Source organism: Ammospiza nelsoni, chromosome 27 (assembly GCF_027579445.1).
Source record: "Ammospiza nelsoni isolate bAmmNel1 chromosome 27, bAmmNel1.pri, whole genome shotgun sequence".
Taxonomy (NCBI): domain Eukaryota; kingdom Metazoa; phylum Chordata; class Aves; order Passeriformes; family Passerellidae; genus Ammospiza; species Ammospiza nelsoni.
The window spans coordinates 1,492,065-1,515,989 of record NC_080659.1 but is presented as its reverse complement, the minus strand read 5'-3'; the positions used below and the strand labels follow the sequence as shown (position 1 = coordinate 1,515,989).

General features: G+C 57.0%; 3 protein-coding genes across 7 annotated transcripts in view; all 3 read right to left on the bottom strand.

Moving 5' to 3' along the window:
• Positions 1 to 7: 7 nt before the first annotated feature.
• Positions 8 to 703, bottom strand: LOC132084734 (basic salivary proline-rich protein 4-like). Its single transcript, XM_059489987.1, has one exon. The coding sequence runs from the start codon at positions 701 to 703 to the stop codon at positions 8 to 10; it is 696 nt and encodes a 231-aa protein (XP_059345970.1).
• Positions 704 to 2,661: 1,958 nt separating this feature from the next.
• On the bottom strand, positions 2,662 to 8,644 carry CACTIN (cactin, spliceosome C complex subunit). Of its 2 annotated transcripts, none has more exons than XM_059489653.1 (10): positions 8,383 to 8,644; positions 7,205 to 7,706; positions 6,271 to 6,366; positions 5,701 to 5,846; positions 5,455 to 5,617; positions 5,233 to 5,350; positions 4,858 to 5,050; positions 4,412 to 4,534; positions 4,010 to 4,302; positions 2,662 to 3,344 (listed from the first exon to the last, which is right to left on the bottom strand). In XM_059489653.1, exons 1-10 carry the CDS (start codon positions 8,634 to 8,636, stop codon positions 2,854 to 2,856), a joined length of 2,379 nt encoding a protein of 792 aa, XP_059345636.1. In that variant the 5' UTR covers positions 8,637 to 8,644; the 3' UTR covers positions 2,662 to 2,853. The 2 variants fall into 2 exon arrangements, with proteins under 2 accessions (XP_059345636.1, XP_059345637.1); XM_059489654.1 differs by having other exon boundaries at positions 4,010 to 4,278.
• Positions 8,645 to 10,734: 2,090 nt separating this feature from the next.
• The window catches only part of PIP5K1C (phosphatidylinositol-4-phosphate 5-kinase type 1 gamma), a 52,425-nt gene continuing 39,234 nt past the window's right edge, over positions 10,735 to 23,925 (bottom strand). Inside the window, exons 12-19 of one of the 4 annotated variants that reach the window (XM_059489676.1) lie at positions 21,848 to 22,009; positions 21,660 to 21,689; positions 20,756 to 20,894; positions 20,438 to 20,470; positions 18,036 to 18,140; positions 17,657 to 17,789; positions 13,478 to 13,561; positions 10,735 to 12,695 (exon numbers count right to left, since the gene is read on the bottom strand). In XM_059489676.1, the coding sequence (XP_059345659.1) occupies positions 12,693 to 12,695; positions 13,478 to 13,561; positions 17,657 to 17,789; positions 18,036 to 18,140; positions 20,438 to 20,470; positions 20,756 to 20,894; positions 21,660 to 21,689; positions 21,848 to 22,009 (689 nt within the window). In that variant the 3' untranslated portion in view covers positions 10,735 to 12,692. Of the gene's footprint in view, positions 12,696 to 13,477; positions 13,562 to 16,069; positions 17,198 to 17,656; positions 17,790 to 18,035; positions 18,141 to 20,437; positions 20,471 to 20,755; positions 20,898 to 21,659; positions 21,690 to 21,847; positions 22,010 to 23,925 lie in introns of those variants that run through there. The other 3 variants (XM_059489677.1, XM_059489679.1, XM_059489678.1) reach the window with 3 other exon arrangements.

Sequence of the window (23,925 nt, the reverse complement as noted above, 5' to 3'; positions counted from 1 at the left end):
GCTCGGCTCAGCCCGGCTCGGCACAGCCCGGCTCGGCTCCGCCGCGGGGCGGGGGAAGGGCCGGGCTCGCCGCGCCCCCCGGAACCGGCCCCGTCCCTCTCCGCTCCCTCCCTGTTCGGGCCGGGCCTTCAGGCAGGGGTGGCCCCCGGCCCCATCGCCCCCTGTCCGGGCAGCCCCCCCGGTGCAGCCCCCCCGGTGGCGGCGCCCGCAGCCCCCCTGGCGGAGGCTCCCGCGGCTGGGTCCGCTCGGGCTGCGCTCCCGCCCCGTTACTCACTCCTTTACTCGGGCGAGTCCCTGTGCAGGCGGGGGTGGGCGCTCCGGCCGTGCCGCCCCCCGGCGGGACCGACAGACGGGGCGTCCCCGCCGAGCCCCGCAGCGACCCCGGGAGCCAAAAGGGGAAGAGGCGGCTCCGGGCGCTGGGGTGGCCGCGGGCTGGGGGTCCCTGGGCGCTCCCGCAGTCCCGGCCGTCCCTGCCCTGCGGGATTCGCCGCCCGGGGCTTTTCCCAACCCGGCAGCTCCGAGCTCGGGATGTCGCTGCGCTGTCCAAACCCGAGACCGGCTGGGGTGGCACGTCCCAGGCAGCGTTTCCTCCCTCCCACGGTCCCAGGAGCGGCAGCCTCCATCGCTGCTGCCCGTGCTCCGCCGAGGAGGGCAGAGCTCGGCCGTGGCCTCGGAGCTGGGTCCGCAGGGTCCGCGGGGACATCCCGAGCGAGCAGGGGCACAGCGGCTCTCGGCTGGATGCCCGGGCAGGTTTTCCTGGCCCCGGCTCGGCACTGAGGGGCTGCAGAGATTGTGGCACCGGCGGAAGGCAGGGCCGGCCCGCGGAGGGGGATCGGGCTGGCCCCGAGTGCCGGGACAGGAGCGGCCCCGCCGGCAGCGGAACGCGGGGCTCGGCAGCCGCTGCTGCCCCAGGCGGGGCCGGGTGTGCCCGGGAGAGCCGAGCCCATCACGGATGATGGGACACGGGGCAGCTCCACCACCGCCCTGCCCGGGCACCACCCGGCCGAGCCGCTGCGGGCCCTGTTTGTCCCGAAACGCGGAGAGATGAGCGCTGGGAGCAGCCAGGTCAGGGAAAAGCCGTCAGGGGCTTCAGCCGGATCCAGACCCTGATCTGGCCCCGGTACACGGCTGGAGGCTGCAGCAGCTCTCGGGGCTTAGGCTCCTGGAGCCCCATCCAGGGCCTGCAGTCAGACGTGCAGGGAAAGGCCGTGCCTGGAAGAGGACATGGACCCTGTTCCAGCTAGAGATACAGTGGGACGGTTTTGGGGGAGCTCCCCCACCCCTGTGTGTGCCCAAGACAGAAAGGGATGGGCTGTGGGGAGGGAGGCTCTGCCTGGCAGCTGAGCAGGGAGGGCACCAACCACCAGCTTTGGGGTTTGGGTTTTTTCCCCGTTTCCTCCTCCCGGGCCAGGCCTTCACTCGCTTCCTGCGCCGAGCCCCAAAGCCCCCCTGCACAGGGAGCAGCAGGAAATTACTGCCAGGAAGGAGAGGTCAGGGACCGTGTCCGGAGCTGGCCCTGGGGATGTCCGGCGGGATGGGGAGGGGGTACCCACATGCAGGACCACGGCAGTTGGGGTCCCCCATCTGCAAGCAGGCCAAGCCCCACAAGTGTGGGTGGCCAGGGCAGGAACAGGAGCCTCCTGAGCACCAGCTCCCATGGTGGCTCTGCAGCAGAGCCAGGAGCAGGACAAGGCCACTTCCCTGAGCCATGGGGCAGCCCCCAAGGGCTTGGAGGCCCCTGCACAGCAGGCTTGCCTCTGTCCTAGTGCTGGGGGACCTGGGCAGACCCCTAAGTCCCTGCACCGTGGGCCTGTACTGGGGACAGAGTGGATGCAGGTAGGAAATGGTCTCTTGGTGAAGCCAGGGCAGAGGGTTTCCTGCACTCCTGGGCACTACTGACCAGCACCTCATCCTGCCTGCCTGAACAGGCACACACCCTGGGGTTTGGGGCTTGTGGGGATGGAGCCATGTGGGGTGATCCCAGACGAGTGTGGCTGTGCCCTTGGTCATCATCTTGTGGGACCAACACCAGACAGTCCCAGCTCAACCCTGAAGTGCCTCTACGGTGCCCAAAACCCATCTGAACATCACTAGAGGCCCTCAGTAACTCCCACCTCATCAACAGGATACTGGGGACTGCAACTGCTTCTTGCCCAGGGCAGGGAGAGCCTCACAGGCATGGCGTGGGAGGGACTGCAGGCTCTGGAATCCGGATTTTCCCCTGTAAGGAAATATCTCAACCAGCATCCCTCTCCTCTGCTCCACCAGAGCAGGCGCCGGGCAGCACTAAAGCCTCCCATGCCCCAGCCAGGACTGAGGGATGTGGCAGTGCTCCCAGGCTGGGGAAGCCAGATCCCATGGGAGGACATGCCAGGAATGGGGCCTGGGGGAGGGTGAGGGGCCCCTCTATGAAGCAGGACACAGGGCAGGGCTGAACTGGTGCAGTCAAGGGCTCTGTGACTCCAGCTGGGGAGCAGCAGCTGGACTGGTCTGGCACTGGTAAAGGCAGATGTTGGGACTGGGAGGAGGCTGGAGTGGGACAAGGAGCACATGGGGCTGACTCTGTGGGGATGGGCACTACCCAGTCCCCAGGGGCGTTCCCAGTGTGGCACTGGCTGGTGATGTCATGTAGGAGCAGTGGGGGTGCCCATGCCCAGGATCTCATGGCTAAACAACCCTTATTTTATTTATACCAAAGTCTCAGTGTTCTTCATGATAAATGCAAGGACAGAGAAAAGCCTCAGGAATGTGCCCAGCGCTGGGCCAGGCCTTGGGGCCATGCATGGAGCAGTGTCTGTGCCGTGGGGTGAGAGCCCCTGCCCAGCCCTGCCGGGCGCCCCAGGGCACGGAGCCTCACCGGCGGTACCGGTACCGCTTGAAGTGGAACCAGAGCTGGAAGATGCCGTTGGCAAACTGGCAGCGGAAGCCGTGGCGGTGGGAGTACTCCCACTCCCTGTTGACGATCTTGAAGGCGATGTCCTCGTAGGGCGGCCCCGCATGGAAGCGCAGGATGGCGAAGTCCTTGTTGTCCTGGCAGGCCTCCAGGAAGTACTCGGGCGTCGAGCGCTTGTCAATGAGGTCGGGGTAGAAGATGTTGAACTTGTAGCCCTGCACGATCTTGGGGGGAGGGTTGTCGAAGTCGTAGTGGGTCTGGTTGTACTTGTTCCACTCGAAGCCCGTGTGCACGCGGTTGAAGAAGCGGGGCTTGCGGGGCCGGTACTTGTCAGCCCACAGGTAGGCCTTGCCCGTCAGCGGCATCTCCACGCTGAACTGCGCCTCGTCCGCGCCCATGCCCTCCTTGGCCTTGCGGAAGAAGATGTCGTCGGTGCTCTCAGAAGCGTCACCTACAGGGGAGGAGAGGGGACATCAGGTTCTGCAGTGCCAGTCAGGCCTGGGCTGTGCAACGCTGCTCCAAGAGAAGGAGCTGCTGTGCAGAGCATGCAAAACTGGATACGGGAATGCACGGGCTGCCCTATGGGCTCTGAGTGGGCACTGGGCTGAGTTGTGCTGCAAAACTCAACCAAAACACCCCTCCTGCCTTGTCTGCACCCAAACACCTTGGTGGTACTGAGGAAGGTCTCCCAGGGAGCACTAGGAGCCTGAGCACCATCTCCCTAAGTGTAAACTTGACTTAGCCATAGCAAAGCCAGGGTTGGTAAATCCTGTGCCAGCCACTGCAGTCATACAGGAGCCCCAAATTAACTTTATAATGACGTAAAGAGTGGTCACATGCTATCCAAGTAGCTAAGATTAAAATGCAACTGAGCTGTCACAAGCCCAAGATGCCAATAAGGCCTCCCCATCAAAGAAGATTTTAGAACAACGATTAATTGAACTGCTCCTGCCCAGGCCACAGTGTCCTTTGCTCCAGGGGCACCCCTCTGCCAGATCAGCTCTGGGTGCTTGACCCAGATCCAGCTCTTGCCCTTCCTGAGGGCAGCGTCCCCTCCAGTCCTGCACCCCAAATCACTGCACACCCCCATGCTGGGCAGGCTGCCCTGGGGCTCACCTGTCACCTGGAGCTGCTGACGCAGGAGCAGCAGCCGGTGCGTGTCCTCCTCGGCCTCCAGCACGTGGGCGTCGAAGGGCAGCTCGTTGGGGCCCAGCAGCCGGGGGCTGTACTTGCCCGCATCGTAATCATCCAGGCTCTGCTGGATCAGATCCTCCTCCATCAGCACGGCCTCCCCCTCCGCCTCTCCCTTGGCCTCTGTGTCCTGCTCTGCCTCTGCCTCTGAGGATGGCCCTGGCTGTGCCTCCAGGCTCTCCTCGGGATCCAGCCTGCATGGAAGGGAGAAGAGAGGACTGGACGGGGATGGTACCCTCGCTGGCTGCTCACCTGAGCTCTGCCTCGGGAAGGGAGAGGGCACAAGGCTGCCTTTGTGCCCGGGGACAGGCCCAGGTGTTTGCTCACCTGTCACTGGGGGAAGCTGGCTCCTGCTTGATGATGGGGAAGAGCGGTTCGCTCTCCACACCCTGCTCCTGCTTCAGCTTGTACAGCTTCTGACGCAGCACGTCCTGGTGCCGCTCCCGCAACCTGAGAGAGGAGAGGAGAGGAGTTGTCTGGTCCCACCCAGCAGAACCACCTCACTCCCACTGCCCAAAGCTTTGACACCACCTCCATGGGCAGAAACATGCCAGGCGTGGATGGCTTTGGGCTGAATAAGCCCCAGTTCTTGGAGACCTCACTAAACATCACCACTGCAGAACAGCCTGTGTGTCCTGCCCTGCTCCCCTCGTGGAAATCAGCCATCTCAGAAAAGGCAGAACACCCTCCCCCATTCCCTCCTCCAATTGGGTTTATGCCTCCCCAGCTCTGCCCACAGCAGGGTCTGCACTCCTGCCACTCTCTGCTCTCACCTGGCCCGAGCCATGTAAGCCTTCAGCTGCTGCAGGAGGCTCTCCCAGTACCCGATGTCCAGGTTGGGCCCTCCCGCCCGGATCTTGCTCTCGATGCCCTGGTACAGAGCTTGCAGCTGATTGTACGTCTTCCCCTTGAACACGGACTGCACATCAGAGCTGACCGAGGCGTTGACACCATCCCGACGCTCCCCTGCACAGGCGAGGGCAGCCAGTCAGTGTCCAGGCACCCAGCTGCCCCATCCCAGTTCTGCTGACAGCCAGGGACAGCTGCCAGACCCACAGCCTGCATCCAGCAGGTCTGAGAGAGCCTCTCTGAGCCTGAGCACACAGGGTGACCCCAACACCCACACCAGGCTCTGCTCTCCTGCTCACCTGGTCCTCCTTTCCCAGAGGCCTCCAGCTTGCGGAGCTTGGCTATCTCATCCTCTGTGATGATGGTCATGTCCCTCCAGAAGTCCACGTTCTTTCCTTGCTCCAGCTCCATGTACACCTGCAGGCAGAAGATATATCAGGCACCTGCTCCACAGCGGGGACAAGAGAGCAGAGCTGGTAGAGAAGCCCTGAGCCCAGGCAGGGGGCCAGCAGAGCAGGCACCTGGATGTCCTCCACCAGGTCCTCCATGTCAGAGACAGTCAAGCCATTGAGGAAGGTGTAGGGCTCGTGCATCTCCACAGCCAGGTCATCATCCTCTGCGCTGATGTACTTGGCCAGGAGATCGATGGGTTTCGCCCTCCCATCCCGAATCCGGATCTTAGACCTGGTGAAGGGACAGTGGGGGACAGTGAGCAGTGCCATCCTCTGCTCCCTGCCAGGCCTGGCTCTGAGCAGGGCCACACCTACCGCAGCTTGGCCTGCTGCAAGTGGAAGTTGTCCTCCTGCTCTTCCCAGGTTTTGAAGTGCTCTGCCTCCTTCTCCCGCTGCAGCATCTCCAGCTCCTGCTCCCGCATGGCTTTTTCCCGCTCCCGCTCCAGGCGCAGCTGCTTCACCTGCCCAGGGTGACAGAGCTGTGAGGCCACTGTGGATGGGCCCCTGTGCAAACACCACAGAGCCCTGCTTGAGGACACAGCCATGCCATGACCTGTCCCTGAGTGGCCTTGGCTCCTGCCATCAGCCCAAGCTCCTGGAGAGGCTGCCTGAGCTCACTGCCAGCCCTGTGGGAGACAGGGGACACAGGCACAACTGGGTGCCTCAGTGTCATGACCTGGCATTGTCCTCCTCAGCACCTCCTGAGCTCAAATCTAAGGGAAGAGGTTTCTCATCCTGGAATAGCAGAAGCCAAAGTTCTATGGCCCCCACAATGCTACAGACTGGACACACCCAGGAGAAGAAAATGGGGCCTTCCCAGCGAGAATCAGGCTGTAAAGAGGGCTGTCTGTCAGACAGTGACATGGAAAGGACATCTTATCCCACCTTCTGCAGCTCCAGGCGATTGTCCTCCTGGATTCGCTTGTTCCTCTCCTTCAGGTCCTTCTCGTCCAGATGGCTGATCCCTTTCTTTTCCAGTGCCTTAAACAGAATGGCCAAGGGAAGCTGTGGAACCCAAGGACCTCCACAGCCCCTTGCTGGCCAGCAAATGCTATTCCCTTCACCTGCTCCTGCTGCTCCAGTGAGGTCTGACGCTGGTGAAAGTCCCTAAGTCACTCAAACACTGCTCCTGAGCCCCTCAGCAAACCCAGGCTCAGCCCACACAGCCTGCTTGGCCTGGTGAGGTGAGTGCCAGGACAACAGTACCATGGAATCATGACAGAAGGGACCTTAAAGTTCATCTCATTCAACCCCTGCAGTGGGCAAGGACACCTCCCACTGTCCCAGGCTGCTCCCAGCCCTGTCCAGCCTGGCCTTGGGCACTGCCAGGGATCCAGGGGTAGCTCTGGGCACCCTGTGCCAGGGCCTGCCCACCCTGCCAGGGAACAATTCCTGATTCCCAATATCCTGTCCAGCCCTGCCCTCTGGCAGTGGGAAGCCATTCCCTGTGTCCTGTACTTCCAGATCCTTGTCAAGTTCTGCTCCAGCTCTCCAGGAGCCTTTGTAGCCACTGGAAGGAGCTCTAAGGTCTCCCCAGAGCCTCCCCTTCTCCAGAGAGCCTTCTCTTCTCCCCACCCTGGAACACCCCCAGCTCTCTGTCATTCCTATAGCACAAGTGCAGTGCTCCTGTTACCATCTCCATGTCCCTGACTCAGTAAATGGTGCTCAGCACTCAGCCTGCAGCTCCCAGCAGCTCCAGGATCCTCTCCTGCCCTCGACCCATCTTCTTATCTCCCCACCCTGGATATAGACCCCACCTGATCCCCCCCTGGCTGCCCCTGCCTGTTCCATTTGGCTGCAGGGCCAGGGCAGAGCTCACCTTGCTCCAGATGAACGTGCCCAGCAGGTTGTTGTCCCCGAAGGGATTGTCGGTGTTGGTGTAGCCCATGTACTCCTCACCCCAGCCCATCTTCTCCCTCTTCTTTCTCTCCTTGGCCTCCTTCTTGGCCAACCTCCGGGCCCGCTTCTCCTCGGGTGTCTCCAGGGCCTTCATCAGAGCCGCCTGTTTCTTCTTCTCCTCCCTCAGCCTCAGCCGCTCCTGCAGGCTCAGCTGCTGCCCCGGCTCCTCCCGGCCGCGGGGCCGCGGTGGGGAGGGGGAGCTGACGGAGGACACGGAGGATCTGGATCCATCTCTCCTGCGGCGCCGCTCCCGGCTCCGCGCTGCCCGGTCCCGCCCGCGCTCGGGGCTGGAGCCGGAGGAGCGGCCCCGGGACCGAGAGCGGGACCGTGAGCGCTGCTTCCTCCGCTCCTTACGGTGCCGCTCCCGGCTGCGGCTCCTTTTCTTCTTTTTCCATTTCTGTCTCTCATCGTCGGAGTCCGAGCTGGGGGGGCACAGCCGGGCTTCAGCGGGAGGAGGGCACGGCCGTGCCGGGCACGGGTGAGGCCGGCCCAGCACCGGCGCCACCGGCAGCACCGAGACAGCGAGGGATACCTGCATCCCCATCTCTGACAGCCCCCGGTACCTGCACCCCCACTCCTGACTGTCCCCGGTACCTGCACTCCCATCTCTGACTGTCCCCGGTACCTGCACCCCATCCCTGACTGTCCCCGGTACCTGCACCCCCATCCCTGACTGTCCCCGGTACCTGCACTCCCATCTCTGACTGTCCCCGGCACCTGCACCCCATCCCTGACTGTCCCCGGTACCTGCACTCCCATCTCTGACAGCCCCCGGGGTACCTGCACCCCATCCCTGACAGCCCCCGGTACCTGCACCCCCACTCCTGACTGTCCCCGGTACCTGCACTCCCATCCCTGACAGCCTCCGGTACCTGCAGCTCCACCCCGACCGCCCCAGCCGGTGTCACGAGCAGCGCTCGGGGCCGCCCGCAGTCCCCGGCCCTCCCCGAGACCGGCAGGGCCGAACTCCCCCTCCCGTTCCCGGCGGTGCGGACAGGGCCGGTTGGGGCCGCACGGGCCCGGCACGCCAGCGCCGCTGCCCCGGGCCCGCTTTCGCACAGCCACGGCGCGGCCGCTCCGGGCCAGGCGCGCACTCACCCCGAGCTCGGCTCCCGGCGTCGGCCCCGACTGCGGCTCCGGCTCTTGCTTCGGCTGCGGTATCGGCGCCCGTGGCTCCCGGACCGCGAGCGCCCCTCCCTTTCTCGGTCCCGGTCCCGGTCCCTGTCCCTGTCTCTGTCTCGGTCCCTGTCCCGATCCCGTTCCTTGGCCCGGTTCCGTTCCTTGGCCCGGTCCCGTTCCCTTTCCCGCTCCGAGCGGCCGCCCCGGCCCGGGCTGCGCGACCCGGAGCCCATCGGCAGCGGCGGCCCCGCCCCGGGGCCTCGTGGGGCCTCAGCTCAGCAGGCTGCCCCGCCGCCCGCCTGCGCCCGCCCCGCCCCAGCAGCGGCGCCGGCGCAGGCAGGCGGGCGGCGGGCAGCCCTTGGCGGGGCGGGGCCCGGCCCATCCCCGCCGTTACCGGCCCGGCCGTGCCCGCGGCGCGCACAGAGGGAGGCGGAGGGCGGAGCTCGGCCCAGACTGCGGAACGCTTTATGGAGCGGGTCCAGAGCTCTGGAGACGGGCTCCCTGGAGGAGGAGGGGAGAAACCCTCAAAACAACCGAGAAAAGACAAACAGCGCCCAAGCCTCGAGCCCCCGGAGCAGAGCCGGGATCGCGCCTCAGCATCGGCGTCCCCGTCCGGTCGCGCCCCCTCCGCCGGACACGGACACGCGGGGGATCAGCGACATCCGCGGGGACAGCCACCGGGACACGTGGGGACAGGGACAGCCACCGGCACAGACTGGGCGGGGTAGCCATGGACAGAAACCCCCTCAGCCACGGCCTGGCTGTCCCTTGTCCATCCGGGAGGCGCTGGAGCAGTGGCTGGCAATGAGGAGGGGAATGAGGGGGCGATGGAGCCCTGCAAACGCCTCTGCCCGCCTTGGAGCCAGGCCTGTGAGTGCTCTGGCTTCACTAAAACACTGCCCACCGTGCAATTCCAGCACTGTGGCCGGAGAGGCAGCGGCGACCAAACGCTGCATGCCCTGTGCGCTGCTGAGGGTCTCCGAGCTCCCGGGTTTGCCCCAGAGCCTTTACAGGAGCCTCACTGCAAGCTGAAGGTCAGAGATGCCCATTTTCTCCTGCCAGCCCCTTAGCTGGCAGGAAGAGCTCACCCGCAGCCCCAGCAGCAGGCAGTGGTCAGGGCATGTCCCCTGTACCGAGTGTGAGATCCCAGCTGGGACCGGGGGACAGCAGTGGCACAGACCTGTGTGGGAAGGGGCTGTCCTGCAGGGTCAGATCTCAGAGTACAGGTTAGCGATGGAGAGCCTGGACAGCACCTGCTGGGTCTCTAAAGGGAGCCTGGCATGGAACAGCACCCAGAATGAGCTGAGGTGCAGCTGGAGGAACACGCAGAGCAGGGATGCTGTCTCCCATGGGCAGGTGCTGCTGTTCCTGCCCAGGCAGCACTGGCAGGGCCTGTGACGTGGTCCAGAGCTGCTGCTGCTCCCTTGCAGTGCCACGCACAGGGGGCCAAGAATGAGCTCTAAAACCCAAGGTCCTTTCAGCCTCCCTGGGAAGCAGTTCCCCAGCACTGGGAGCTGCTGGCACAGGAGGTGACACAGTAGGGACTGTGCCAGCCTGAATAGGGGCACTTTCCATTTCAAATCAACATCTGTTTACAGGAAGGTTCCTCCTTGTCCCCTTGACAAAGCTGTTCTAAGCCTTTGCCTGTCCTCTTACAGGACCACCCCAGCCCATCCAGACCTGCTCCAAAGGGTCCAGCATTACAGAACTGCACAAGGAACATCTCAAAAAGGGAACACAATTCTTTGAATTGAATGAACATGCTACAGGAGCTCTGGGTTCACCCCCTCTCTCAGGACCCAAGCACAGCTCCAGCTCACAAAGCTCATTCTCTGGGACACCAAGCAGCTTTAGACCCCCTAGAAATGAGGGGAAGGAATAAAATCTCACCAATGGTGCTTGAACCATCTCAAAAAAGATGCTTGATTTCAGGTGGCTGGAAAGTCCTGATGAGGCCAAACCCTCCAGCCCCTGAGGTGGTCCCAGGGCAGGAGCCTGGCTCAGAACAGCTCAAGCCCACCCTGGTTCCCCCCCCAGAGCCCCCTCCTCCAGCACAGCACCCAACAGCAGCAGCTGCAGCAGGGATGTGCCTTCCTCTGGCCTTCTACACACACTGCTGGAGGAAAAATATGTTGAATTTTTAGCTTTTTGAAGCCCCTTGCCTTGAGCCCAAGGGCAGGTGAGGCTGTAGGTATTGCAAGACCCCCATTCCCCTCCACCAACCCCTGAGCCCCCCGGCCTGCACAGCCCCCTGGGTGCCACAGGAAGGTGGGATGGGACAGGAGCTGCAGTGGGAGAATGAGCTGCCAAGCAGCAACAGAAAGGGGAGAGTTTCTCAAGAGACGTTTGATAGACTATTTGGTAAATACATGGATACATGAACAGCAGCAACTTGCACAATCCCCCGACTGTGCTTCCAAGAAGCACAACTCACAGCCTTCTGCATCTACAGGCAGGGAAGGGAAGTCCAGGTTCTGTATTCTGGGCAAGAAAAAACCATCAATTCCTGAAGATTTTCACTAAGTTCAGTACAGTACAGAAGGAAGAGCTTCCCATCAGCCCAGCTACCTTCTGGGACCCAACATAACCACTCCTGAGTGCTGCTGTGAAGAGATTGTGGGGCTGAGGCCTGAGAGCAGGGTCCCACTTCCCCACCCCTCTGGCTGGAATCCAAGGACAGTGAAGATTGTAAAGGGAATACAGAGACTCTCAAGCGAGGTTCAAAAAGCACACAAACAAGACCTGTCTCCCTCTGGTCTAAAGGACTTCCTGTTTTCTCTCTGGGAGATGAGGACAGGATTGCTGGATTCCAGACTATGCTGATATGTGTCCTGCTGATGGATGAGCCTGAACACTACCCCTAACATCAAATCTCTCACCTGTAGCCCACAACCCTTGCAAAGCAAACCCTCTCACCCACATTTCCAGCAGCAGTTGTGACCCCAGGCAGCACCCCAGTCACCCAGCTTTCTGTCCAAGAGTCCGTGAGCACAGCAGTGCTGGCACAATTCCGTGGCAGAGCCAGGCTCCCATTGCTGCCTCCAGTGACTGGACGTGCCCTTGTGTCCCGGCCTGCCCTGTGGCAGGGTGTGAGCCCAGTGTCCGTGACCCCAGGGCTCACCCACGAGCACGTGAGGGGCTGAGTGGCTCCAGGAGGATGCAGGGTCTGGACAAGCCCCACGTGGGCTGGGCAGAGTGGGGGAATCGCCCTCCAACGTGGCCGGGCTCGGGCGGTCCCGGTTCCATCTGTCCGTGCCTGCGGGGCGGAGCAGGCGGTGCCACGGGGATGAGGTGTGGACTCCAAGCACAGAGGGAGGGGTGGCAGCAGTGCAGCACAGGGGGAGCTGGAACCCATCACGACTTCGGGGAGAGCTGAGGAGTCCACGTCACTGTCACCAGGAACTGTGTGCTGGCCCGCACGGTGTCACAGACAGGAGAAGTCACTAGAGAGTTTGGATCCAAGTGAATTGGCATGGCTGCTTTGGACTATGGTAACATGGGAGCAATTCTATTCCATGGCCTTTAATACATTTCATTTTCATAGCACCTTTCATCCCAGGGTTTAAGTGCTGTAACGGAAGCAGGTACTGTGCACCCATTAGCACGGGGGAAACCGAGGCACAGAGTGGTTTAGTGATTTGCCTTGGGCCACTTGGAAAAACCGTGGCAGTGTCTGGACAGCCTTAAACCTCCTGACTCCCTCGGTTGGTGAGACCACACTGCTGCCTCACATGAAGCCACTCCGCTCCCTGCCCTCCCCAGCAACGTGCTCCTACCCATTCTTCAGTGAAGTCTCATGCTCCTTTTTGATGCACAAATATATGACCAAAAAACAAAAGAAAGAAAAAAGAAAAAAAAAAAAAGTGCAGTAAACTAAATGTTTAAAAAAGCACATCTGTGCTGTCTCTGTGCAAAGATAAAAGAAATAAATACATGATTAAAAAATTAAAAAGGTTCACAGTATCACACATGGATAGGTAGCTATGGTAGTGCACATCTGGAAAACACTGTGTTACTACCCAGGATTCTCTACACCCAGCTAGAATTCTCTGCTGGGAGCTGCGGGTGAGCGGGTGGTTTCTTTGCTGCCCACTTCTGGGGTGAGTAGAAATACATGGTTATAGTTTTGCTCCATTCTGAAACGCAGTGCCCGGGATCCTGCAGTGCAGCAATACTGGTGTCAGCAAGCTCTTCCCCATCCCACTGGAATGGCTGCATCAACGAAAAGGGAACACATCGACCTGCAGAGGGAATCGCTGCTCTCTGGGACTTCTGTGTCTGCATAGAGATTACTGCAAGAGGCAGAGAGAACACAGTCACAGAATCATGGAATCATTAGGGTGGGAAAGATCTCCAAGAATACCAAATTCAGCATCAGCCCAGCACCACCACCACGTTCACGACTAACCCGTGTCCCCAGGTGCCACAGCCAGATGTCATTTGAACACTTCCAGAGATGCCACCACTGCCCTGGGCAGCCTGTTCCAATACCTGACAAGCCCCTTTCAGTCAAGACATTTTACCAAATATCCAACCTAAACCTCCCCTTGCACAGTTTGAGGCTGTTTCCTCTTCTGTCCCTTGTTCCCTGGGAGCAGAACCTGACCCCCACCTGGCTGCACCCTCCTGTCAGGGAGTTGTGGAGAGCAACTGAGCCTCCTTTTCTCCAGGCTGAGCCCCCCCCAGCTGCTCCTCATCACACTTGTGTTCCAGCCCCTTCCCCATGTCCACTCACTTCTCTGGACATGCCCCAGCCCCTCCATGTCTTTCTGGCTGTGAGAGGAAAGAGGATCAACCCCTGAGCACCAGTGCCCAGTGTCAGTCAGGTCTCTGTCCCGCCAACTTCCCAGCACAACCAGAGGCTGCTCTACATCCTCCAGTAATGGCAACATGTCTGGGAAACCTGAGCTCCCCAAAGTTTATCCTGTACCAAACAGCTGGGGATAAGCCACAGGGCCTGCTGAGCAGGCCAGGGCTGTGCCAGCAGAGCTGCCAGAGGCCGAGCTGACCCTGCAGGGGGAGCACAGACTGCGAGCGACCAGCGGGCACCCACACACGGCTCTTGGACACTTACTGTATCGCTCTCCTCATCGGAGACAGAGTGCAGCTGAGTGCTATAGTGGAGCGGGGAGTAAACCCAACTCCTCTCGTCTGTCGGCTGCCAGAGTGGCCAGAGACGGCAGGGAGAATGCAGGGAGAGCAGCAGCAGAGCAGGGAGCAAAGGAGAGAAGAGGAAAAAATAAAAGGAGAAAATAAAAAGAGCAGGAAACAATACAGTAAGAACAGCTGTCCACCTGGAGGGAGAGCACTGAGCCCAGAGGCAGCTCTCAGCAGAGGAGCCCTCGTCATCCTCAGCACACACTGGCTCCCTGCCAACCGGGGCAGGGGACCTGTGCCAGCTGCACTGGGGGTGGCACACCCTCTCCTCTCATAGGGACAGAGTTTTAGAGCTTCTGAGATGTCAGGGAAACCTCAGCTCCCGGCCATGGCACCATCCTGGCTGCAGAGAAACTGAGAGATTTGGGAAGTGACTTACCTAAGAGCAGTGACAGCTCCTGGCTCCTGCTACCAGCTCTCACCTTCCCTTTTCCAGAGCCCTGTGCATGCTACAAACTGATATCCAGGAGGGCTTTTCCTGGGAAACTGGATTTGTTTGTTGTGCCTTCCTCCTTCTCTGCAGAAGGCAGTGGAGCTGGGGTGAGACCATGGAGGATGGTGGCCACAGAAAGGAAACAGTTATTGCTGAGATTTTGGGGACAGTGGGGTGATGGGAACAAGTACAACACAGGAGGCAAAACACAATGGGACCCTGGAAAGAATGAGGGGAAGGAGGTGTGCCATGAGGCTCAGTTATAATAGCACTGGGCACTGCTGTGAGAAGACACACACTGCTGCCTACACAGCACAGATTCAAGGGCTGGTCTCTGCTGACAGTGTTCCCAGGGGGACCCCATTTACATTGCAAACAGGCTATTTCGTCTCCAGAGGAGCTCCCACAGAGAAGAAACTGCCCCCTTTGACCCAGCCTGGCATTTGCAAAGGAAGATAGTGCAGAACTGGGTGTTTGGAAGAAGCCTGCAGTGTTCCCAGCCCAGGAACTGAGTGCGACAGCCTACAATGTACAAGGAACTAAAAGAAGCCAGAGAAGCTTTGAAGCACTGGGCTCCACATGCTGAACCCCCCAGGAACTGCAGCTCCATTAGCAGAGACTGCTGGAGGAAGGAAGGCTGAGAAGCCCCTGCCTGGAGCTTCTCACAGAGCTCTGTCAGAGGTACAGGAAACCTCCCCACCACATCAAGCTTGTCCCACATCCTTTTTCATCCATGATGGCTCATCCATCCTGACTGAACCACATGCTCCAGCCAGTCTCTTTCAGAGCCTTTTAGGAGCTTGGATGCATGCAGGGAGCTGCAGGAGATGAAAGAGCACCCAGTGCTTGGCATTACCCCTCCCCTGCTGTTTTTGGCAGCCAAAACCCAGCTGAGGCGCAGGAGGGGCTGCAGGAGGAGTTGTCTGTTTGCCCAGCAGCACCTTCCTCATGCCATCAGCAACAGCCAGGGGCACATTCCTGCCCCTGCTTCCCCATGCACCCTGCCTGTACCCCAAATGGCAGCACCAGGCTGCACCAGCAGCAGCACTGCCACCACCCCCTGGGGACTTTCCCAAAGCATGAGAAGCTAAATGCTAAACCCCAGAACAATCTCAGCTCTAGATTCAGCCCCTAAGAGCTCAAATGCCTCCCTGCATCTTTTGGAAAGGAAAATCCTACCTGCTCACAGAACACCTGAAGGTGAGGAGGGAGCACACTGGTGACCCTGAGAAGGGCTGGAGAGCTGAAACCAGCCCTAACTCAGTACCAGCTCCTGTCTCATTTGGTTTATGAGATGCTCCCCACAAGCTAAAACAGTTCTGTTTGCTACCGGAGTTTTACAATCTTCAAAATACCTTAATTGTGTCTTTAAAACCCTCTTCCTGGGCTGAGGCAGCTGAGCCTGACATCCCCTATGGAGGCCCCAGGGCCTCTCTGGCCAGATCTGGTACTAAGACTCACAGAACAGTTTGGGATAGAAGATCACCCAGTATTCCCCCTTGCCATGGGCAGGGACACTTTCCAGTATCCCAGGCTGCTTCAAACCCATCCACTCTGACCTTGGACATTTCCAGAGAGAGGGCAACCACAGGTTCTCTGGGTACCCTGTGCCAGGGCCTCACTACTCTCAGTTTTTCCAAGGGCTGGGTGAAACTATGGCCCATCCCAGGGTAGGAGCTGTGTCACCAGTCTGCAGAAAAGGGACAGAGCTCATGATTCTCTCAGATCCTGCAAGGAGATCCACTGGTGTCATTTCAATATGCTTCCCCCATTTCTGCTGGGCTGGTTCCTAATGCCCACTCAATCCAGAGCCCCAGCCATTGAGAGAAATGAGATGCTGGCCCCAGTGTTTCAAAGCTGCAGCTCTGCTCCCCTACATGCTGTGCTGGTGTGGTCACTTACAATCCCAGAGGAATGCGAGGTAGTTCGGAGTCTGCGCTGGCGGGGAGAGTAAATCCAGTACCTCCCATCTGTGAACTGAGTGGCCCCAGGACAAGTGAGGTGAGAAAGGAAACAGAGGAAAAAAAGGGTGATGTGAAAGAGAGGATGAAAGAGAAAGCAAAAAACAAGGGGTTGGGCAACTCCAGGCCTGAACGGGTGAGCAGGTGGGAAAGCCGTGCAGGGAAGAGCGGCGCCCATGCCCTGCCACACTGCACTTTTATTCCCTGGGGATAAACAGGAGAATGAAGAGCTCTCCAGGAACAGACTTCAGTCATCAGGCCACAGCCTCCTGGGACTGGGCAAATCCTCCTCTGCACACAGCACCCCTTCACCCAGCACTGCCCCTGAGCACTCCTGCAGGAGCAGCTGTGGTGCTGCCTGAGCGCACGCGTGCAGCCTCACCTGAGCTCCAGCTCAGGTGCTTTTCCAAGGAGAGCGCCCATGGGAACTCAAATCAGCTTTTCCCTTCATCCCAGCAGTGAAAAACACTCCACAGCACACGACACACATTTAATGCAAAACTCAGACTCAGATGAAGTATGAAATGCTGATGAGCAGTCAGTCACACTCTCTGTGAACACACTCTGCAGGATTTTGTCTTGGAGAGAGGTGCCCCTTTAGCTGGGGGCAGTCCATATGCCCAGCGACAGGGAGGAAGAGCAGCTGACCCTCACCAGAAGACACTTGCCAGGGGAGCAGGCAGGATCTGCCTGCACACAGCTGCCCTCCACAGGCAAGGAGGGGGCAGTGTTATAGGAGCCGTTTGCATTTTGAACAGCATGCATCCAACCCCAAACAAGCTGTAAAACAGGGCTGATTCCTTCCACAGCTCCCACAAGCCTCAGAGCGACTCGGCAATGAGTAAGCAGCTCTGCAGCAGAGTACAAGAGTCCAGGGGAAGGCCAATGCTGCATTTTAGTTTAGCCTGAAGGAGCCCATTGCATGGGCTCAGGTTGTCTCCAGCACCACAGAACTAACAGCAACAAGTCCGAGCAGGGAGGAGCCGGGCACCTCTTTTAATGAGGGTTCCAGTGCCCAGGCACAAGAGAGCTCAGCTCTCACAGGACAGGCACTCAGCTGTGCTCTGGGAATCCATGGGACAGGTACATGTTGCTAAAAAACCTCTTCTCTGGTCTGCAGGAGTTGCTCAGCCATTGTGGGAGCTGAGTGAGGACCAGCGCCAGGCTCCACGGCACTCTGCTGCCAACCACCAACTTACGCCCTGGCTCAGCACTAGACTCCCACTGCATCACCTAATGCAGCCTGCAGGGAAAGGAAAAGCCGGAGTTCACCAGAGCCCAGGGTCACCCTCTGCAACCACCTCCCTTTGGCTCTAGGCCGTGCTTGTGTCAGGAAAGCAGCCAGGATCTCTGGCTGAGGTAAAAAAACTTCTCTGTTGCACCCACATCACCTTGGCTTGTCCCAGGAGCAAATGTGCTGGCCTAGACAAACACTTGTGCTTGGAAGTAGAGCAGCACAGCTACAGCTACATCCACAGCAGGAGTGCCACCTGTGTGAGCCCCACTAGATGCTGTTCTGAGTTCTCTGAGTTTAATCCAGTTCTCTGCATTCAAAAACCCACCCAGCACCGAGGTCTCAAGGTGCTTCACACCAAGATGGTGCAGGGCAGCCACTGCCCACCTGACTGCCTGGAATGATACTGACAGCCCTGTCCAACCCTTCCCATCACCCCCCAAGGGCCAGGTGGAGAAGGTCTCTTACAAAGTAAATGTCTGTGACTGGCACGTCGTCTTCATCCGAGGCCTGGCTGGCTGGCTCCGAGGCCTGGCTGGCCGTCTCCACCTCTACGGTGGCTGGGGATGTGACAATGGCACAGGCTGAAGAAGCTGCCTCTCTGCACAGGGGAAAGAAATGACAGTCTAGTCACTGCAGTCAGGACAGGAGCAAGCAAAATGGATTTATTACAGAGGAGCTTCTGAAGATGCTATGCTATTACATCCTGAAAGGTCACGTCAGGGCAGGTCAGGTCATTGCTGTGCTCAGCCTCACTGAACACCCATGACTCCAGCAAGGCCTCCAGCACAAGCAGCCACAGCTCAAAACCCACTGTGTGGGATCTGCAACACTCTAAAACACTCACTCTTTGACTTCTTCTTCAGGAGCTACAATCTCAACGTCACACTTGGGCTCCAGCTCGACACTGATTTGCTGAACCTCCTCCTGGACCCGCCCCTCCTCGTGTGACCTGGAAACCAAAGGGGAGACAGGCCCAAAGACTCAGCTGGACATGAGATATGCACAGCCCTCAATTTTACATCAGCCTGAATCAGTCCAGAGCCAGCCAAGCCTCTTGTGCAGCTCTGCCCCAGCACACAGCTGCTGCTGCTGCTGCTACTGTGGCACTGGGCTCCCAGCACAGGCTCAGTGGCTGATTTCAGCTCAGAGGGAGCACTCAGACCCCCCAGGACTGAGGGTTTGGATAACCAAAACTCCCAGGAAAAAGAGAGGGAAGATTACAGCACTCAGGAATAACAAGGTGGGAAAAGAGGACAAGAGCAAAGGAGTTAAACAGCCAGTGCAGCAGGAAGTGTCAAATGGAGCATGGCAGCAAAGAAAAGGGACCTCCAGGGAAATCCTGTGTCCAGAGTCAGCCTGGCACCAGGCCAGAGCCTCTGACCTCCCCCAGCACTCCCAGCACACCAAAGCTGTTCCACGGTTGAGATTTATCTGCACACTCTGGAACTGTTTCTGACAATCTTCACTTTAATACCTCATGCTATTAAAGTAATTACTTGTGCCAGCAGGGCTGTCCCCATGGGAAGGAGGAGCAGGAGCCTGCCCAGCCAGGGGCAGCTGTCAGAGAAGGGCTGAGCCCTGGGTTCACTGAGCACTGCCCTGCTCTCACCAGTGGGCAGCACTTCAGTCCAGCTCCATGCACAGAACTTGCTACACTCTTCCTCACAGGGCTGGACCTCAAACCTGGACTGAATTCCCCAGCAGACCAGAATAACCAGAGGCATGACACATTCTTGAGCAAACTGGGTAAGGGGTAAGGTTTTTTCCATCTCAGCTCAGGAATGTAAATTCTTGCTTTAATAAATTTGTGTCTGCACTGGTTTTCACCAGGGGATCCCAGAGAGCTCCACAAGTGCACAGGTCCCTACTCTCCCAGGAAGGGCACATGGAAGCACTGGGATTAAAAAGAGACAAATTAGGCAAAAACCAGCAAAGGTGGCCACACCTGCAGACAGGCCCTAGCCAGTGTAGCTCTGGCAAATGTGTGACAGACAGATCTACTCTGACCAAGCCATTGAGCTCCCTGAACACTCCCAGGTCACTCTGACTCACCTGACCCATTTCTGGAGGAGCAGTCACACACCACAGCAGCTCCCTCCCTCCAGGAGGTACCAACGAGTCTGAACTATTTTGGATGAAGTCACTGCATTTGCCACATGGGCCCCACCACTGGGGCCTGGGTTTAAGTCTCCAATTTTCAGCAATTCCTAACACTGGATTCTGCAGGATATGAGGTGCTTCATAAGTCCCTGACACTTCTCACAGTGAGCAGGTCCCTGCCCTCCAGGGCAGCATTCAGCAACATGCAGCATCCAGAGGGATTTTCATTAGGAAATAGCATAGAAAGGGATTTTTTTTCACAGTGCTTATCAACTGAATTCAGTAAATCACTCAAAGCTTGGAACAACAGCAGCTGCCTGTAACGTGGGGCAAACCCTCATCTTCCAAAGACCTTTCCTTCCAAGCACCAAACACTGACTGCAGGGAGAGAGGACATCAGCCTGTCAGGCTTCTCTGGCTATGGCACATCCTAGGACTGAGTCTCTGATGTCATTTCAAAGCCTACTACACCTACACAATGCCCTGGAAAGCGAGGGCAGAGCCAGCAGCATCCGCTGGCTCCTCGTGCAGATCCTGCTGACATGGGCAATGGGGTCATTTTTACTGATGCAAAATAATTCCACAATAATGCACAATATTAATGGTAAGAGCCTCTAAAATCAGACACCCCTCTGCAGCACAGCATTTCTGTCCTACCTTGCCCTTGGCTCTGAGACACCACAGGAGGAAAAAAGCCTCACAGATTTCTGAAAACACTGGAAGCTCCTTCTATGGGGACCGATGGTGCCTCATAAAGGCAAAGCCCTTTCACTTTACCCAGGCCACAAGCAGATGCTCAGGAGGAATGTTCCTGCTGTCAGGGCTCACTTACTTGCTTAAAGGAACTTAAATGACCTTCCTTGACTCTGGTGCTGGGTGGGTGGGTAAATTTGGACAACACTGTTGCCCCCGTCCCTATCAAATAATTGGTATTTTCAAAGCACTAAGAGATCTGCTTTGCAAGGAAAATTCCATGTAAGAAATGGGGATCATCTGATTGCAGAAGCAGCTCAGCATCCATGCCAAAATCCTGGAGCTGCTGAAATTCCCACCCAGCCCTCTAAAAGGGACCTTTGCACAGAGATAAACATGAGGTCTCTGCAGCAGAGAGAAGATGAGACAAAAGACAGAAGATCCATTTCTCACCTGCCATCCTGCCCTGAGGAGTGTGTACGCCTCCTGTGGAAAGAAAACAGGAGAGTTTGAAGGAGCAATTTAAGACAGAAATCCTGCACTGTCCCCAAATCTACCTCCACATCCCATGAGGGAGATGTTCTACTTAACAGCTGAGACTTCTTCCAGCAATAATTAATCCCATCAAAGCTGTGTCTGCTTGCTCCCAGGAGAGATTTAATTAAAATCAGTCATTAGCATTGCAGAGTGCAGGGCAGCCTGCCGGGATCTGCAGCACAGAGAGCCAAGAGCAGCCACCCAGCACCAGTGGGAGCAGGGAAATCTCCTCACCTGTACCTGGGCTGCTCAGAGGACTCCGAGGGGGATCGCTCGGGGACAGACAGAGATGTTGACGATAGTGTCGTGGCTATGGAGGCCGTGGTAGCTTCTTCAAAGGAAGGAGGAGTGCAAGGGAGCAGGTCTGGCCTGCCTGCTGGCCCACAGCAGGGCAGGGGAGAGGCAGGAAGAAGAGATGATTAAGTCAAACACCAACACTTCACCTACAGCAGCCCCGTGCGAGGCTGTTCCACCATGAACCTGCACACCCCCATTGGGACTGGGCACTCAAACCACAGACAGGCAGAAGTGTAGTTGGGTCATGACAGCCTCTCCCAAGGCATCCTCTGGGGAGAGCCAGTCAGCACCACTTCCAGCACAATAGGCAGGGAATAGAATGCCAGTGAAGACTTCTCACTGGTGACCAAAGCTGGATTAAAGCCTTGGATCACCAGGGATAAACATCCAAGAGAATTAAGAGATGCACTGAGTGTTCAGTGCTTTGCCCAGGGAGCAATCCAACAACCATGCACTGGAGGAGCTTGTCCTCCAGCACTCAGCTGTAAATGCAGCCAGATGGAAGTAAAGGAAAGGCAGCACAGAACCAGCCCATTCCTCTGTTTTCCAACAGCAAGATCCTGCCTGTTATAACTGCCCAAACACTGTCATTGGAGTGCTGCAGTTCCCAGTCACCCCCCTCCCCAATCTTTTTTTCAAATGGTAGAAAATGCAACTCTCTGTTGGCTTTGGGCTATGACTGATGGTGCCCCTTGGCAGCAGCTGTCTTGCACCAGTGATGCAGGCGACCATTTTTACTGCAGAACCCCAGAGTGCTGCAAAGAAGGGATTTGGTCTCCTTTGATGCAGAGGTGTCGCATCAAGTACCTGCTGGTGCTGCGACAAAACAATGCACTCTTACCTTCTTCCCTGTCCTGGTTAGGTTTAGCACCTGCAAAGCACAGCAAGACATGCAATGAAGAGCTATCCATGAGGAAATATCTGCAGTTGGTGCACAGTGGGGAACTGGATGAGAACAAGGGAGGATCCTAAGGAACTGCTAGGAAAGAGAGGGTAAGCACAGAGGCACGCCCCGGGCGGGGCTGTCACCTTCATCGTCCAGCGTGGGGTAGCTCCGGGCCGCCCGCAGGTCGTACTGGGTGTCGTCCTTGTCGGAGGCCAGCTGGCTGGCTGAGAACGCCGCCGTGGGACCCGCCGTCTTCACGGCCAGCAAGGCACTGCGCCCTTTCTTGGACGGGGACGACTTCAGAGCTGGGGGGCACAGAAGGGCAAATGTCGGTCTCGGGGTTTAGCTGGTCAGAGTGATTCTGAGATGTGCCAGAAAGTCTCTTCTCAGCTCGGGGGTCGAAGAAGGAGTCAGAACTCTTCAGTTCTCGGTCTCAAGGTTGTTTATTGTTTCTTATCTATAAAATTATTTTTTCTGGCCTGCTGAGATCTGCTCAGCCAGACAGACAGAGGCACTTTGGCCGCCCCCAGAGCGGTGTTATCATTTTATACTAAAAACTACGTGTATATTATTTACCATGACTTTCTAATACCTGTCACTTATGTTAATGGACGCTCCTCTGTCGGGTTAACAAGATATTTAATACTCTGCTTGTTTGATTTGTCATATATTGGTGATTTGTTAATAATGTATGGATGTAAGCTTGTGTCATAGAGGGAGGACCCTGGTTACTCATTCTAGCATTAATTCTCCTATTTAAATATAGGTTAGTATGACAGTGTTCATAGGGGTCTTAGGATGAGGGAAGAGATGAAGATCTGACTCTATGTTTCAGAAGGCTTGATTTGTTTTTTTTGATATATATTACATTAAAACTATACCAAAAGAATAGAAGAAAGGATTTCATCAGAAGACTAGCTAAGAACAGAATAGGAAAGAATGATAACAAAGGTTTGTGACTTGGGCTGTGTGTCCAAGCCAGCTGGGCTGTGATTTGCCATTAATTAGAAACATCCAACATGGGCCAAACAAAGATCTACCTGTTGCAATCCACAGCAGCAGATAACCATTGTTTACACTTTGTTCCTGAGGCCTCTCACCTTCTCAGGAAGAAAAATCCTAAGGAAAGAATTTTTCCTAAAAGATGTCTGCAACGGGTTAGCCTGTTAATGGGGAGGGAGTCATAAAGTTCTCATATTTTTGTAGTGTAGAGCTTTAACGCTCTCTTTGTTGATGGCTGCTTGAGGGCCCACAGTGTAATTGGGAAATTAATATTTATCTGCTTGTAGAGATTGTCTTCTTTTTTAATGGAGCTGTACCCCCTTTAAATAGCCCTTAATTCCCTTCATTAGGGTTCGTGGGTTTTCCTTGGAGAAGAATTAAGAGTGAACTTAGATTAGTTTCACAGGCAACCAGCTATCACCCAGGTTGGTTGGCTTTTCACCTCTGCTAACAAGTCATCCCACTCTTTTGCCAGAGATGGGTTCGCTCAATAACAGCTCTCATAAGTAGCTCACTTGGGTTTCAATTTATGTTACACAGTGAGCTTTTACTTTAAACCAATCTAAAATGCCAACATCACAGCAGAAGATGGAGGCTAAGAAGAAGGAGAAAGGCTGGACACGTTCAGATTCTTCTCTCTTGCTCTCTGAACCTCCGTAATAAAAACCCCCAAAAATCTCTTTTTTCACCCCATGACAAACTAATTATTATTCTACTTAAAATTTTGTGGCTTGCAGATCTTCATATAAAGTTTGTAATTTGCTCCATGGGTCATAATCAAAATCCCAGGTGTCTTGGGCTCTGTGCCAAGGTCTTTGAGCCTCTGTCAGGGGTTCTGGCAATCCAGGACAGCCAGAGGGATGTCCTGAACTCTGACATGTCGGAACCCAGGATGTTCCTCTGACTGCCCTGGAGGACTCGAGACCCTGGCAGGGGGCTCAGAGACCTTGGCACTGAGTCACAAACACCTGTGCCTTCCATTTTAGCCCATGGACAAAATTACCAGCTTTGTGTGAAAATTTAGAAGCCACAAGAGTTTGAGTAGAATGATAGTGAATTTGTCACAGGGTGAAAAAAAGCAGAATTTTGGGGATTAAGAATGGGGGTTCAAGAGGCGAGATGGAGGAATCTGGGCATGTCCTGTCTTTCCTCTTCTTCTTCTTCTTGTCCTCCATCTTCTGCTGTGATGGTGGCACTTGTGGATTGGTTTAGAGTAGAG